This window comes from Nyctibius grandis, chromosome Z, assembly GCF_013368605.1.
Source record: "Nyctibius grandis isolate bNycGra1 chromosome Z, bNycGra1.pri, whole genome shotgun sequence".
In the NCBI taxonomy this organism is placed as follows: Eukaryota; Metazoa; Chordata; class Aves; order Nyctibiiformes; family Nyctibiidae; genus Nyctibius; species Nyctibius grandis.
In genome coordinates, this window is record NC_090695.1 from 64,480,788 (window position 1) to 64,494,934 (window position 14,147).

Below are 14,147 nucleotides of genomic sequence, written 5' to 3' on the forward strand. Positions count from 1 at the left end.
TGCACTGGACACCCAAGATTAAACTACCAAAAATCACCAGATATTTTTTGAAAAATAGACCATAAACTGAGTAAAAAGAAAAAAAAAATTACACTAGCTCCTACATTTGTTTATAGTCATCTCTTTTATGAAAATTACTTCACACTTTCTCACTGTAATTGTTCACACAGTTTCTTTGCTAGAGAAAAAAATATCACTGCATCTCTAAGAATAATCTGTTCACACAACAATTAAACACATATGTTCTAACCAGCCATATCCAATAAACACACCTAACTCTAAATCTTATTCTTTATATTCTTCTAAAATCTCTATAACTAGTAGATGGAATGTATGTAGGCTCCTGAGATATATGTAAATGCCAGTAAAGTAGCTGCTTGTGAGGAATAAGTGATAGGAATTTTGATATCTATAATATTTAAAATGAGATTGGACAAACAAAGCATAAGGGTAAAAATAGAATCAGAAGTTGATTACATTATTTGTTATTACCTTTGCTACACTCGCACAGATGCATGGTGCATTACAAAAGAGTGGTAAGACAAATACCTTCTCCTGACATGCTCACAGGGATTAATAACAGGACAAATATTAACATTTAGAAGTGGACAAAAGTAAACTTGATGTCTATATGCCTGTTTTAAAATATTTGAGCTAAGGGTGAAATCTAGCTTTAGAGGTGATAAGGTGTGGTGAATTCTCACAAATGCTTTTCAAGAAAGGTTTGAAAAAGATAGAAATGATTGCTGCTGAAAACACAACACAAGGAGCTTTGGTATACACAAAGAGATACATGGAAAAGACATCCCTGGAGAAGGCTGAAACAGCACAGAGAAAGAAAGGTGCTGCTCCGTCACCTTTCACTGTACAGCTGTCTTTTTAGGAATGCAGTGATGCAGTTTATGTTAGAACCCAGAATCATTGTCCTAGGTGCTGATACATTTTGTTCCAAGATGGGAGCAAGGCCCTGACTTCCCAGGTTTCACCAGGAAAAAAATAACTCCCTGAGGGACAGCTGGGCTTCCACATGAGATGATGAACGAGAGAAGCTGGTCATGTTGAAAGGAGATGATGACGTTAGAAATTCACATCTCCCAGTTCCCCTCTGCCTACATGACTACCGAGAAGAATATGATTTGGTTTTAAAGGGGGTTGGGGGTAAAATCAAACACGCTGTCAGTCAAAGCCACTGACACGCTTTCACAGTGAATTTCCTTCACAGTGAGAAATGTTTATGCTGTTCTTCCTTGGGGAGGGGTAACGCTGGAACAACTCTTAATGCATTTGAGGGCTAAGAATATTAATAACAAGAATCTAAATTCCAATCTGCATTCAAATACAAGAGAGAAAGAGGGATGAAAGACATTAAATAGGTTTTACAGGACCACAAATGTAATGCCAATAAAGCTGTAAATAAAATTAAATGGAATGTAGCAAAAGTACAAGCACCTGCTCTGATGTCCTTGCTGCTCACTTTGGGGCCTCTCCACTTTCAACACTCTATTTTGGGGCTGGATATTGTGCAGAAGGCAAGAAAAGGCAACCTTACAGACACAGGGCTTAGCTCTGAGCTTTGCAAGTTGAAAGCGGTGGTACAAAAATCAGTCGCTCGGTTTCGGAAACTGAACTGCTTCTCAGAGGGTGCTGGCTGGAGTCAAGGAAGCTGCTGTTCTTCATGCTGTTAGTGGGAAATGTCATAATAGTAGTTCCGTAATCTCAGCTCCACTGCAACAAATCCTGGTCGGTCGTCAACACTGTGGAAAGATGACAAGTATCACTGCGTAGGAAGGAGAAAGCTGCAAAGGTGCATGAGCCTTGTAACCCTTGGGACGTCATCTCAGTGATAGCTCATTTAAAGCTGCTCACAGTATATTAAGACTACCCAAATGATGCTACAAAATGAATACCAAGTGGCAAATGTCACTACAGAGCATCCAGTCAGTGGATTTACTATCATGCCTGTTACTTTGTGGTTGGTAAAGGTACTACACGAAAGAAATGGTAAGCCAGCTCAATTTCATGTCTACTTCATTTACTTCAGTAATAATCTAGAGAAAGTAATATTTACAGTGCAACATCTGCCTTGTCATGGGTACTACAGTCATACAGGGTGGCTTAGCACCACTGAGAGTAGCCTACGCATACACTATAAGGCTGTACTGTATCTTTCCTCTATATCTGCAACTCTGTTGGTTTGGGAGAACACAATTAGACTGACAACAAGCCCTTACAATAATACGTTACATACTGAGATAGTTATACTGCCTGACTTGAGCCTTCTTTTTATTTTTTTTCTTTCCAATCTCAAAGATATTTGAGTACAAACAAATAAAAAGCAGCATGCTTTATGATATGCTTATTAATCATAACAAAAAATGATCCATTTCCCTCTAGAACTGTTATGGCATTCTTTGAATGAAACCAAAAGGTATAAATTATTTTGTGGCCCCACATTCTTTCTAGAGTACTAGGTGTAATAAAACTAACAAAGGAGCAAGGTACCTAAAAGCGAAGTACCACAGCTCCTTAAATGGAATCCAGAGACCTTTGTTGGACACACATATTCTCCAAATGGTGAACTGGAAGAATAAGTGACATTACAGTAGACTTTGCGTGCTTTATGGAGACCTTGCTACAGCTAAAAGTAATTTCAACAGAACAATTTCAAATGATCAATCATAAAACATTTTTAATAAAAGTTTTGCAATATATTAATTAAAAAAATATATCAGGTAGGCTTTCTTTTTTTTCCTTCTCTATATTTTGTAATTCTAACTTCTGAATTGTTATCAATCTGACAAAATGTTTCCAACGTATTAGGTATGATCTGAAAAGATGTTTTGCTTCTCACTAATAGGAAGTCAATATGGGATCCTATTTGTGTATATTCAGAAATGAGAGAAGAGAAAAATAGGTCAAAACAATTAGTTATTGAGGAATGGAATGAATAATTTGGCAATATGACTTCGAAATTTCAGTAAAGAAAAAGTCTTGGAAAATAAAGTTAAACAAAATACCACCCAAAATGAAACAAAAATATTTGCTTAATTTCAAACTTTCTTTTCAAAATACATCAGACTGACGTTTTTGCGGAATGACTTGTTTTTTATGATACCCTGTTTTTTTGTATATAACTGTTCCAGCAAAATCAGCTGTGCAAAATCAACTTCTTGTAGTATACTCAATAACTCAAAATAATTTTCATTCGGAAGTGCAACTGACTCCTTAGTTTGGAGGTTGTTTGTAAGCTAAACACCAGCTGAAATGATGTACTTTGAAATACACCCCTCCCCTCTCCTCCCCCTTCCTGGCTATTAACTAAGTAGATAAAAATATACTTCTGTTAAAAGAGAGAGCATCACATCACACTCACTTGTACATCCAACACAACTTCATTAGATCATAGATTTCTGTTGGACAGACTTCAGGACGTTCCATTCGTTCTCCTCTTTCAATCATCTGTGCAACTTCGCCACCTTTCATTCCCTGGAACAGGGGGACCAGAACAGTCATGAGAGTTGCAAATGATCACAGTACACATGCTAGCATAAAACAAATAGAGGCCTGGAGTTGGTTTTCGGGCTATCCTTTGACTCATTTGTTGCAACAGACAGGCGCTGAGGCCTGGTTTGGCCTGCAATAACCCTTTTTAGGTAGGAAAAGGCATTGGTTTGAATTTGCTCTGAATTTTTCAAGAAAAAAAAAGCCAAATAGAACTACTCACCTTATATGGTTTTTGCCCACAAGAGAAAGCTTCCCACATTAAAACCCCAAAGCTCCAGACATCACTTTTGCTAGAAAATTTGTAGAAATCCATGCATTCCATGCATGTATTCTGGAGCATACCATTTGACTGGCCATTTTCCATGACTTTGTGCCTAAAATAAGTCACAACAGAAAGGAAAAAAATCTGGCTAGAGACAGTGGTAAGTTGTAAACAACATCAGAATTCATGTAAGCCAAGTTAACTTAGATCTGCACACATTTTTACTAAGTACCATAACATTTCTGATGCAGCTGGCATTAGAGAGAACGGGTAGCAGCTTCTTCAGAACTGTTACAAAATTGTTCCTAATCTTCCACCTTCAAAATAATGCATTGAAATGAAATCTATGGTAAAGCAAAGCTTAGCTAAATGACCTGGAGTCACATTTTTAACGGCATTTAATTTAAAGTTGCTCTTTAAAAGTAAGATTTTTCATCTAGGCTCTCCACAGAGGGTAAGAGCGAACACACGTGGCTACACTGAGTCTCATTTTTACTTGAAATTGATGTTCCATTTCAAAGCACAGCAACCGCCTTGTGGCAAACTGCAGTTTGATTAAATTATGCCATAACACTGTGTTATGACAATGCAAGTGTCAAGCTACCCCAGCACACTGCTAGATCTAGTGAAAGAACCCCACTGCATTTTGTGGAGTTGTAAAGGGAATGGGCCTTTGATACCAATTCTCAAACCTCTGACAAGCAGCTCTGGCTAGGCTAGTGGCAGTGATTTAAGACGTTACTGCCTTTTCTGGCAGCAGTTACTACTCCCATAGAAAGGTCGTCAGAAGGGAGCATGTACTTGCTCCTCCTCTACAGCGTTTCATGGTCTGGCTTATTAGTTTTAAACAGCTGATGAAAGGGAATAGGCAGAAGGAAGAAATAATTTGAACTGCAAGAGCAATATATCAGAAAAAAATGCAGACACAACTAGAGCCTTTGTCTTCCATTGATGTTTTTATATTATTAAATGTGGCAGTTATTTCAGTCCCTTTAGCTGTACAGAGATCCAATGAATTTCAAACTAAACAAATTCTGCTTAGATCAAATGATTATTTACCAATGGTATTCTTTCAAAAACCTCCCCAAATTCAGTTCTGTTAGTCAATAATACAGTGTGCTAGCCTAAATTTTCCTTGGACATCGTGAAAACCGTAAGTGCCTAAAAGTTCCCACCTGCAACAAAGACATTCTCCCCCTTTTATATTAGGAGGTATCTCATTTCCACCATAAATTTCAACCTTCTAATGACACGTTTACCAAAAGTAAATGAAAGAAGTAAGCAAATAAAAGAAGGGACTAGCTTTTTCCTCCCTACAGATCTCTTAATGTTGATCACGCATTTCCAAAACCAGTGACCAACTACCAGGCTATAAAATAATGGATGACACATATTATTTCAAATTTTCAACTTTTAAAAACAACTGCACTTCAACTGAAAATAACCTTATTAAGCTATGCTACTATACAGCTTTCTTGTCTTGTGCAAACCTTACCTTATAATAATTTTCGTCAGCACTAAGAGCTTTAGAAAGTCCAAAGTCGCTAATTTTGGCATAATGTTGGGTGACTAATAGCACATTCCTTGCAGCCAGATCCCTATGAACAAAGTTATTCTCCTCCAGGTATTTCATCCCCATGGAAACCTGATGTACCAGCTCTGTTATATTCTTCTCTGTGACATGTCTGAAAATCATAATTGAATTTTTAAGAGGTCAGAAGTTCATTTTCATGACTTTTCATGGAGTTCAAATATAAATCTTTACTATGAACTTCCCCACATCATACTAGGCAACTGATCCACTTACGTTTAGCTAAGCTTTAATCAGAACAGGCAGCATAAGAATGTCCTGAACAAGATGATGTGTGATCGTATCAACAAATGAGCAATTGAAGGACACGTGAAAATTCTTTCATTTATTCAAAATGCACTATTTTACCAGAAATTCTGTGATTCTGTGAAATATATGACAGATAGGAGACATGTACAAGGTAATCAATGTCCCAGTGCAAAGTAACTACAATTATTAATTATTACATTAACAACATGTAAATTTAAAATTGCCCCTAAAGAGAAAAAAAAGGGACCTGTATCTTTTTTCTCCTTTGGATAAATCCTATGAAATGGAATGGAATCAAAGCTTACATACCTATTTTTTTGCAAAAACTTGTTCAATGGCCCAAGTTCAGCCGTTTCCATTACTAACATCCAGGCCTCAGCTTCACATATGCCTATCATTCGGACAATATATGGGTTATCCAGTTGCTGCATTACATTTGCTTCTCTCAGTAATTCATCCTTTATGGCTGGATCATTACTCTCATTCTTAAGAATTTTTACAGCCACTGGCTTGGCACCCCTACAAAGAAAGAATCCAGTTCTGGGATTAGTTGCTGAAATCTGTGTGCAAATCACACAATCTTCATGTAATGTTTCTGTGCACATAGTACAAACTGTGACAAAAGACAGTACTGACATTCAGAGGGGAAAAAACCCGACTGTAACAGGAACATCTCTCTATCACATGCTCAGAAGACAGCTAAGCAAAGGAGAGAGAATGGAAAGAACCTGAGAAAATAATAAATAGTCCTAAAATCGTCTTAACAAGCCTGAAAACAAATACACTGGACAAAATTTTCTTGCCCCCTCTGGCAACAATGCCATGAAGCTTTTCTGGCAAGAAAATCTATAAAGGCCTTTCTAAGCACTGAGGTGTTTTGGGGGTGAGACTGGAACATGCAGCATTGCAAGGCCCCAAGGCAGTGCTCTGAAATCCTGAGAAACTAAGCATACTCCTGCAACCTTCAGCTCATACAAGTAAGTGAAAGAGTGACTGATGAGATCAACAGAGCTCAGGTGTGAAACAAGATTAGCAAATACACAAGCTGGGACCAGAGCCCTTCAAATCCCCTCAGACTGTACTGGAAAACAGAAAAATCCTTCCTGGCCCTGAAAACCTTGGTTAAAGAAATGCCTCTAGCTTCAAGTGGTGAAAGTGTATACACAATCAGTCCATGCACTCAAACAACATACTAATAACATTCTACTACGAAAATGCAAGAACAGTCAGGTGCTCCCACTTCTGCTGGTATAAACAGTCTGCTCCTACTGTGATTACGTGATAAAAGAGGTCACAACATGTTCTGTCTTCTTGAAAATCAATATTCCAGCTTCACGAAACAGGTATTTATCCTATTTATTTTAGGTGAGAATCTCTTTGCTACAGGTAAGCTGTCCATGGCACTCTACACTATTTCTCAAAAGAGACGTTGTGCAGATCGGCAATACTGAGTAGCATGACTGCCCACACAAACTATGGGCGAAGGCTGTGGACTTCCCACTCTGCTATCCCTGAGACAGGAGAGAAAATAGTCATAAGGGGCACTTGCCCACCTTACAGACAAAAATAATAGCTGGGGTGTGACTACGCTGCAGGCAAAGAGGTGTCTGCAAATTGAGGAAAAGAAAATGAGTGTACAGAAAATGAGTGCATGAGTGTACGTACGAAGAGAGAAACGGGTGAATGTTAGCCCAAATTACTTAGGTACAGAGTCTGTCACCCCAAGTGACATGCAAAGATTACTGCTGCTCCGAAAAATAAAGACCAGAGCTTGTACATATTAGACTCCACAAAAATAGAAGGAAACACTTACTTTTTCATCTTATAGAACCCTTTCTTTACACAGAATCACAGAATCACAGAATCACAGAATGTTAGGGATTGGAAGGGACCTCGAAAGATCATCTAGTCCAATCCCCCTGCCGGGGCAGGATTGCCTAGACCATATCACACAGGAATGCGTCCAGGCGGGTTTTGAATGTCTCCAGAGAAGGAGACTCCACAACCTCTCTGGGCAGCCTGTTCCAGTGTTCAGTCACCCTTACAGTAAAGAAGTTTTTCCTCAAATTTAAGTGGAACCTCCTGTGCTCCAGCTTGCACCCATTGCCCCTTGTCCTGTCAAGGGATGTCACTGAGAAGAGCCTGGCTCCATCCTCATGACACTTGCCCTTTACATATTTATAAACATTAATGAGGTCACCCCTCAGTCTCCTCTTCTCTAAGCTAAAGAGACCCAGCTCCCTCAGCCTCTCCTCATAAGGGAGATGTTCCACTCCCTTAATCATCTTCGTGGCTCTGCACTGGACTCTCTCTAGCAGTTCCCTGTCCTTCTTGAACTGAGGGGCCCAGAACTGGACACAATATTCCAGATGCGGCCTCACCAGGGCAGAGTAGAGGGGGAGGAGAACCTCTCTCGACCTGCTGACCACACCCCTTCTAATACACCCCAGGATGCCATTGGCCTTCTTGGCCACAAGGGCACACTGCTGGCTCATGGTCATCCTGTTGTCCACTAGGACCCCCAGGTCCCTTTCCCCTACGCTGCTCTCCAACAGCTCTGTCCCCAACTTGTACTGGTACATGGGGTTGTTCTTGCCCATATGGAGGACTCTACACTTGCCCTTGTTATATTTCATTAAATTTCTCCCCGCCCAACTCTCCAGCCTGTCCAGGTCTCTCTGAATGGCTGCGCAGCCTTCCGGCATCTCAGCCACTCCTCCCAGTTTTGTGTCATCAGCGAACTTGCTGACAGCGCACTCTAATCCCTCATCCAAGTCATTAATGAATATATTGAATAGAACTGGTCCCAGAACCGACCCTTGCGAAACTCCGCTAGACACAGACCTCCAACTGGACTCTGTCCCGCTGACCACTACTCTCTGGCTTCTTTCCTTCAGCCAGTTCACAATCCACCTCACTACCCGATCATCCAGACCACACTTCCTCAGTTTAGCTGCGAGGATGCTGTGGGAGACCGTGTCAAACGCTTTACTGAAATCAAGATAGACCACATCCACAGCTTTACCATCATCTATCCACCGGGTAACATCCTCATAAAAGGCTATCAAGTTGGTTGAGCAAGACTTCCCGTTGGTGAAGCCATGTTGACTGCCCCTAATGATCCCCCTATCCTTGATGTGCCTAGAGACAGCACCAAGAACAAGTTGTTCCATCACCTTACCGGGGATGGAGGTGAGGCTGACCGGTCTATAGTTACCCGGGTTCTCCTTCTTGCCCTTTTTGAAGACTGGAGTGACATTCGCTTTCCTCCAGTCCTCAGGCACCTCTCCTGTTGCCCATGACTTAGCAAAGATGATGGAGAGTGGCCTAGCAATGACTTCCGCCAGCTCCCTCAGCACCCGCGGATGCATCCCATCAGGGCCTATGGATTTATGGACATCCAGGTTGCTTAATTGGTCCCTGACCCAGCCCTCATCTACCAAGACAGATTCCTCCTCTATCCTGACTTCTTCTGAGGCCGCAGGGGTCCAGGGCTCCTCAGGACAGCTTCCAACAGTATAGACAGAGGCAAAGAAGGCATTCAGTAACTCCGCCTTCTTTTTATCCTCTGTCTCCAGGACCCCCACCTCATTCATCAGTGGGCCTACATTGCCTCTAGTGTTGGCTTTACCTGCAATGTATTTGAAGAAGCCCTTTCTGTTGTCCTTGACCTCTCTTGCAAGGTTTAATTCCAAGGAGGCCTTAGCTTTCCTAGTTGCCTCCCTACATCCTCTGACAACAGACTTATATTCCTCCCAAGTGGCCAGCCCCTCCTTCCACGATCTGTACACCTTCTTCTTCCACTTGAGTTTGCCCAGCAGTTCCCTGTTCAACCATGCAGGTCTCCTGGTACCCTTCCTTGACTTCCTACCTGTTGGGATGCTCTGATCTTGAGCTCGGAAGAAGCAGTCCTTGAACGCTAACCAACTATCTTGGGCCCCCTTACCTTCTAGTACCCTGTCCCATGGGATTTCCCCTAGCAATTGCCTGAAAAGGCCAAAGTTGGCCCTCCTGAAGTTCAGGGTTGTGATTCTGCTAGCTATTCTGTTCCTGCCACATGAGATCCTGAACTCTACCATCTCATGGTCGCTACAACCAAGGCTGCCCTCAACCTTCACCTCTTCCACCAGACCCTCCTTGTTAGTGAGGATCAGATCCAGCAGCGCTCCTCTCCTAGTTTACAGTACCAAAGTTGCCAGAGCCCAGTTCTCCTTCCTCCAAGGTTAACAATTTCCTGTCAAGAGTGACATTTTTTGCTTTCATTTCATCTGGATCAGCATATGGACTTTCATAGACCTCAGTATCCATTGGCAAGGCCTCTCTCTGATCACCTGCAGTTCAATCAATGAAAAAATTAGACATGATGTGAGACATTTTTGTTGCCACGCCTACTATATTCACTCTTTCCGAGTTCAGGATCATCAGCATGTTTGACTTATGAGGTCATTACAAAGAAACCACATGCAGCCCAGCTACAGGCACTTTAGAACACCCCAAAAGAGAGTGACCTCCATGTGGTGACATGCTCTAACTATTGAGCATCTGCATAATGTGAAACCACGAGGTTCCTTGACAGAAGGAGGGTTAAAGGCTGGCCCTTCTCCTTAGTACTTCCCATTAGTTACCTCACACAATTCTTGACTTGGAATGCTGTCTTATATATAGTTCATTCTTAGGCACCATCTTTAATTGCATTTTACAGAAAGCCTGAGCACCAGCTTGGCACTGTGGATGCAACAGGGCACAACTCTTTTTATGAAGTGCAAGAATGCTGTTTTTAGAGTCAAGGAAGTACTAATCTTTCACTTCAACATGGAAAAGGGATTTCTGCTAAATGACTTACTACAGATGGTGACATCTGGCAGTTTCAGCTACCAGGCTTGAGCTATGATAGTGGCTATATCAATACACAACACGGTGTGAAATGTATGCAAGAAAAATGAAATATGGGTTGAGGAGAGATCTCCGGCATAAAGAAGGAAAATGTATGAATGACATAAAATACTCTGCCTACCTTCTTCTGCTCCTGTAAGGCCTCTCTTCCTTTGCAGCATATAAGGATTAAAAGGTGCTTCATCAGGTGGGTGGCCAATAGTTGGCTGAAGCTGTAGCACACAAATAGAGATTTTATGTTTAGCAATGAATAGGTAAGTTAAAAGCATTTTTTCCCCCAAGGGTTATGGCATAATGATTGCAAGAGACACATAGGTGAGAATCAGAAAGCAAGACAGGGATCCAACAAAGTTTATTTCATTCTGGAGGTTATTGCTTGAGTAAATATGCAGGGCAAAAGAAACACACACTGCTAAAGCATAAAAAGTTATTGCAAATATTTCAGAGCATTTGATCTGAGAGAATTCACTGGAATGGGTCATGCACAAATCTTATTCTGCTGATAGTAAATTCACATGCTCTTTTCAAGTCTGCCTTGTAACGCAGGTAGTCATAAGGACTTCTTTTTAATCTCTTCTTCCTCCCTCTCCAAGTTCTCTCTCTCCATATCTACGCCATAGAGAAATTCCTAGCACCAATGAAAACAAAAAGTACTTCCCCATTTCTCTTGTGGATGTTATAGAGTGATTCCACTTGAAAGAAACTGGGGTAAAAAGTAATCATTTTAACAGGCTTGTGTAATGTCATGGACGAACAGCATGGACCAGATACTAGGCCAGTCTGTCTGCTCTGAGGAGGGAGAAAATTACCTAATTCTTACTATACTTGAACATCTGGTTGAAATACAATCCCTCTGCCTTTACTCTCTGTCAGAGGAATACTATGGAACACACAAACCACCCCATTAGAAACATGGTGTGTTCTGGAGTTCCTTGGCTGAAGGATGAGTTCAGCACAATGAAGTACAGGTGAGAGACATTTACAATCTGCTCTCTTCTGCCTGTGAACTGTCAGGAACAGGGAATTACAGAAATTATGTCTGCAGTTTAGTCCCTTTTCTTTCTCAGTGTAGAAATTTTACTTTACTCATGAGTGACCTCACCCTCATAAGAGAGTGTTTTAAAACCAGATCTTCAAACATCAACTTGCTAAGAGGACTGTCTTAACCTTCAGTTTACTTGTTTATGTACCTTTTTCAGTCCACGTCCTCCTACATACAGCTTGAGGGGGACATTGAAGTTAAACTGTAGGATAACATTTATACAATATAAGGAACTGTACAAAGCACTGAAAGGCAGTGGTGACACAGTTTATATTTACCACACGTTTGCACGAAGCACTGAGCACGATCTTGCTTAGTGCCTTCATGAGCTGTCAGACCTGCAGTATGACTGCTAGGCAGAGTAGTACTAGCACAGAGGAAAAATTGAAAAATGTTTACGTACTCAGTATTTGAAGCGGGGGGGGGTAGTGAAAACTGGTTAATGTTTCATTTCTGCCTCAGCCCCCTCTAAACACATAAAGATGGCAGAGTGCATGTGGTGTTTCTTAAGGAGATAATAATGGATGTGAAACGTGAAAGAAATGCAGTCTGGTGCTGCTTCACGCTCACTGTAATCACCTGCATGGCTGCTCCATGCAGCCCAGCTGTCGGGCTCAGTTCACCTCCTCCTCAGCCTTGCTGTGGCCAAAGTGGCCACAGGAGCTGCAGAGCGTCACATCTGGGGCAGCCAAGGGAGCCGGGGGTCAGCAGCCACAGTGGCAACATGCCCCGGCTGTGTATGCGGCTGGTATTTTCCCACATGGTTCCTAGGCATCGGTGCTGTGGGCTTTGGTGCCTGTCCTCCCATCATCCACCCTGTCATTGCTGGGGGACACCTTGTTTCGTCCTGCACCAGTGCAGCCAGCCATGCAGAGAGCCTGGCTCAGACAGGACTGGGCATCTTCCATTGAAACAACCACAAAACATCACCCACCGTAGACAAATTCCCATGAGAAGGACCATCCCATGGGTGTCCCCCTAAAGCACATGTTTCCTGGACAGATGCAGATTCAGACTGACCACAGGTCAAAGAAGAAATCATCAACTCTTCCTGAGCTCGGCCTCTGAAATGAGAGGCAGGTGATACCCACAGACAAAGAGAGAATCTGTTTTTTTGTAATTATCCATCTTTACTAGAGGGATGTATCAGTGGTTCAGCACAGGGGTAAGGGGGGATGTTTTCTTGATTTGTTTCTGTGAGCTCACTGTGGGGTCCGCAGCTCAGCAGAGACCTCAGGACAATGCAGAAACATAGTTTTCCACATGGTGGTTTTCAAGGATGAGACCCTTGAGTTCACGTGGGCTAGACTGAGGCATACAGAAAGTCACTTCAGTGCAGGATTATTAAACTTGTCCTAATTTACTCCTTTGAACAACAGTTTGGTCTACATGTCCGTAAAAGATTTCCTGCTTGTGTATGTGTGTGTGCGTGCCTGACATAAATAAGAGATGCACTGAAGAACTGAAGATATTGAAAAGAAAGCCCATAAAATATTTTTACACAGAACAGCTGAATGCCTGGACTCTTCAGCATTATGTTGATTTCTGACAAGTAGCTTCAAATTTGTCAGTGCAAGATTCTAGTCCTTCTTCAGCTATTCTCTAAAACTCTTTTAAGCCCAGGCACCAACACGTTGCTCTTTTTGCTCCTCTTTCCCCATACATCTGCATCAGACAGATTATACTCATTCAGTGAGACAGCTAAAGTCACTGCCTTTCAAACTTGTGCTATGTATTACATTCTCCTACTTGACTCTCATTTTAAATAAAACTTCGTTCTTTGTTGACTTGGAGACCAGGAAAGGGACAATTTGCCTGCAAAAGGACATGCCCTGGGATCAAACAGGGGGCCTGTGGAATGGGTACAGCGTCACATGTGAGTTTTGATTCACCTTCATCCTCCATCGTTTGGGGTTTTCTGGGCCTAGCAGTAATCCAAGAAGCTCGTTTTGACAGATTTAGTGTGTTTCATATGGTAATTGGAATCTCACTGCTTTAATGTCTTCATTCAAACAGTTTCTGTGATCATGGCACTGAAAGGCAAGTCTTATACTACACACAGCTTTATGTGAAAAAAGGAGGTTTATGTGATTATGGTAGTAGTTCATAAAATCTAGCAGACAAAGAATAATTTAGAATTCATTTATTCATAACAGCAGAAGTTAATATTCTTCTTGCCTACAAAAGAGTTTTAGACATTGATCTTTTCTCCTGGATTTCTGCTATTCTGCAGAGCTAGTTTGCATTGCTTCAGTATTACAGATGCCCTAACTTCTTTTCTTTTGTCCTTTTTAGTCTCGTCAAAATAGTGGTTTTCCTTAAATAAAGAATGCTGATTCCATGAAGATGGTAACAAATCTGTCTTCCAACTTTCCTGCAGATTTATGTAAGTATTTGAACAGAACACTGAATTCTGCTCTCTGTTTTGCCGCTAAGCATTTTACTGATACGGAATAAATCACTTCCCTACAACTGAAGATTTAAGATTTAAGCAACTTAGCATATCCTTTCATAATTTAAGAATTTCTTGTTAGTGGTGCATTTGCTTCGGGAACGGGAATAGTGTGTATGCATGTCTGTTTATATATGTTATTTATATTATTTCA

General features: G+C 41.4%; 1 protein-coding gene across 1 annotated transcript; it reads right to left on the bottom strand.

Annotated features, from left to right (window-relative positions):
- Positions 1-1,681: 1,681 nt before the first annotated feature.
- On the bottom strand, positions 1,682-13,446 carry LOC137676249 (tyrosine-protein kinase SYK-like). The gene is given in 12 exon segments (XM_068422946.1): positions 1,682-1,754; positions 3,374-3,486; positions 3,725-3,823; positions 3,825-3,878; positions 5,262-5,451; positions 5,916-6,125; positions 7,420-7,442; positions 9,719-9,724; positions 9,789-9,937; positions 10,621-10,711; positions 11,690-11,743; positions 13,408-13,446. Coding segments are annotated over 12 exon segments (1,101 nt in total).
- Positions 13,447-14,147: the final 701 nt, after the last annotated feature.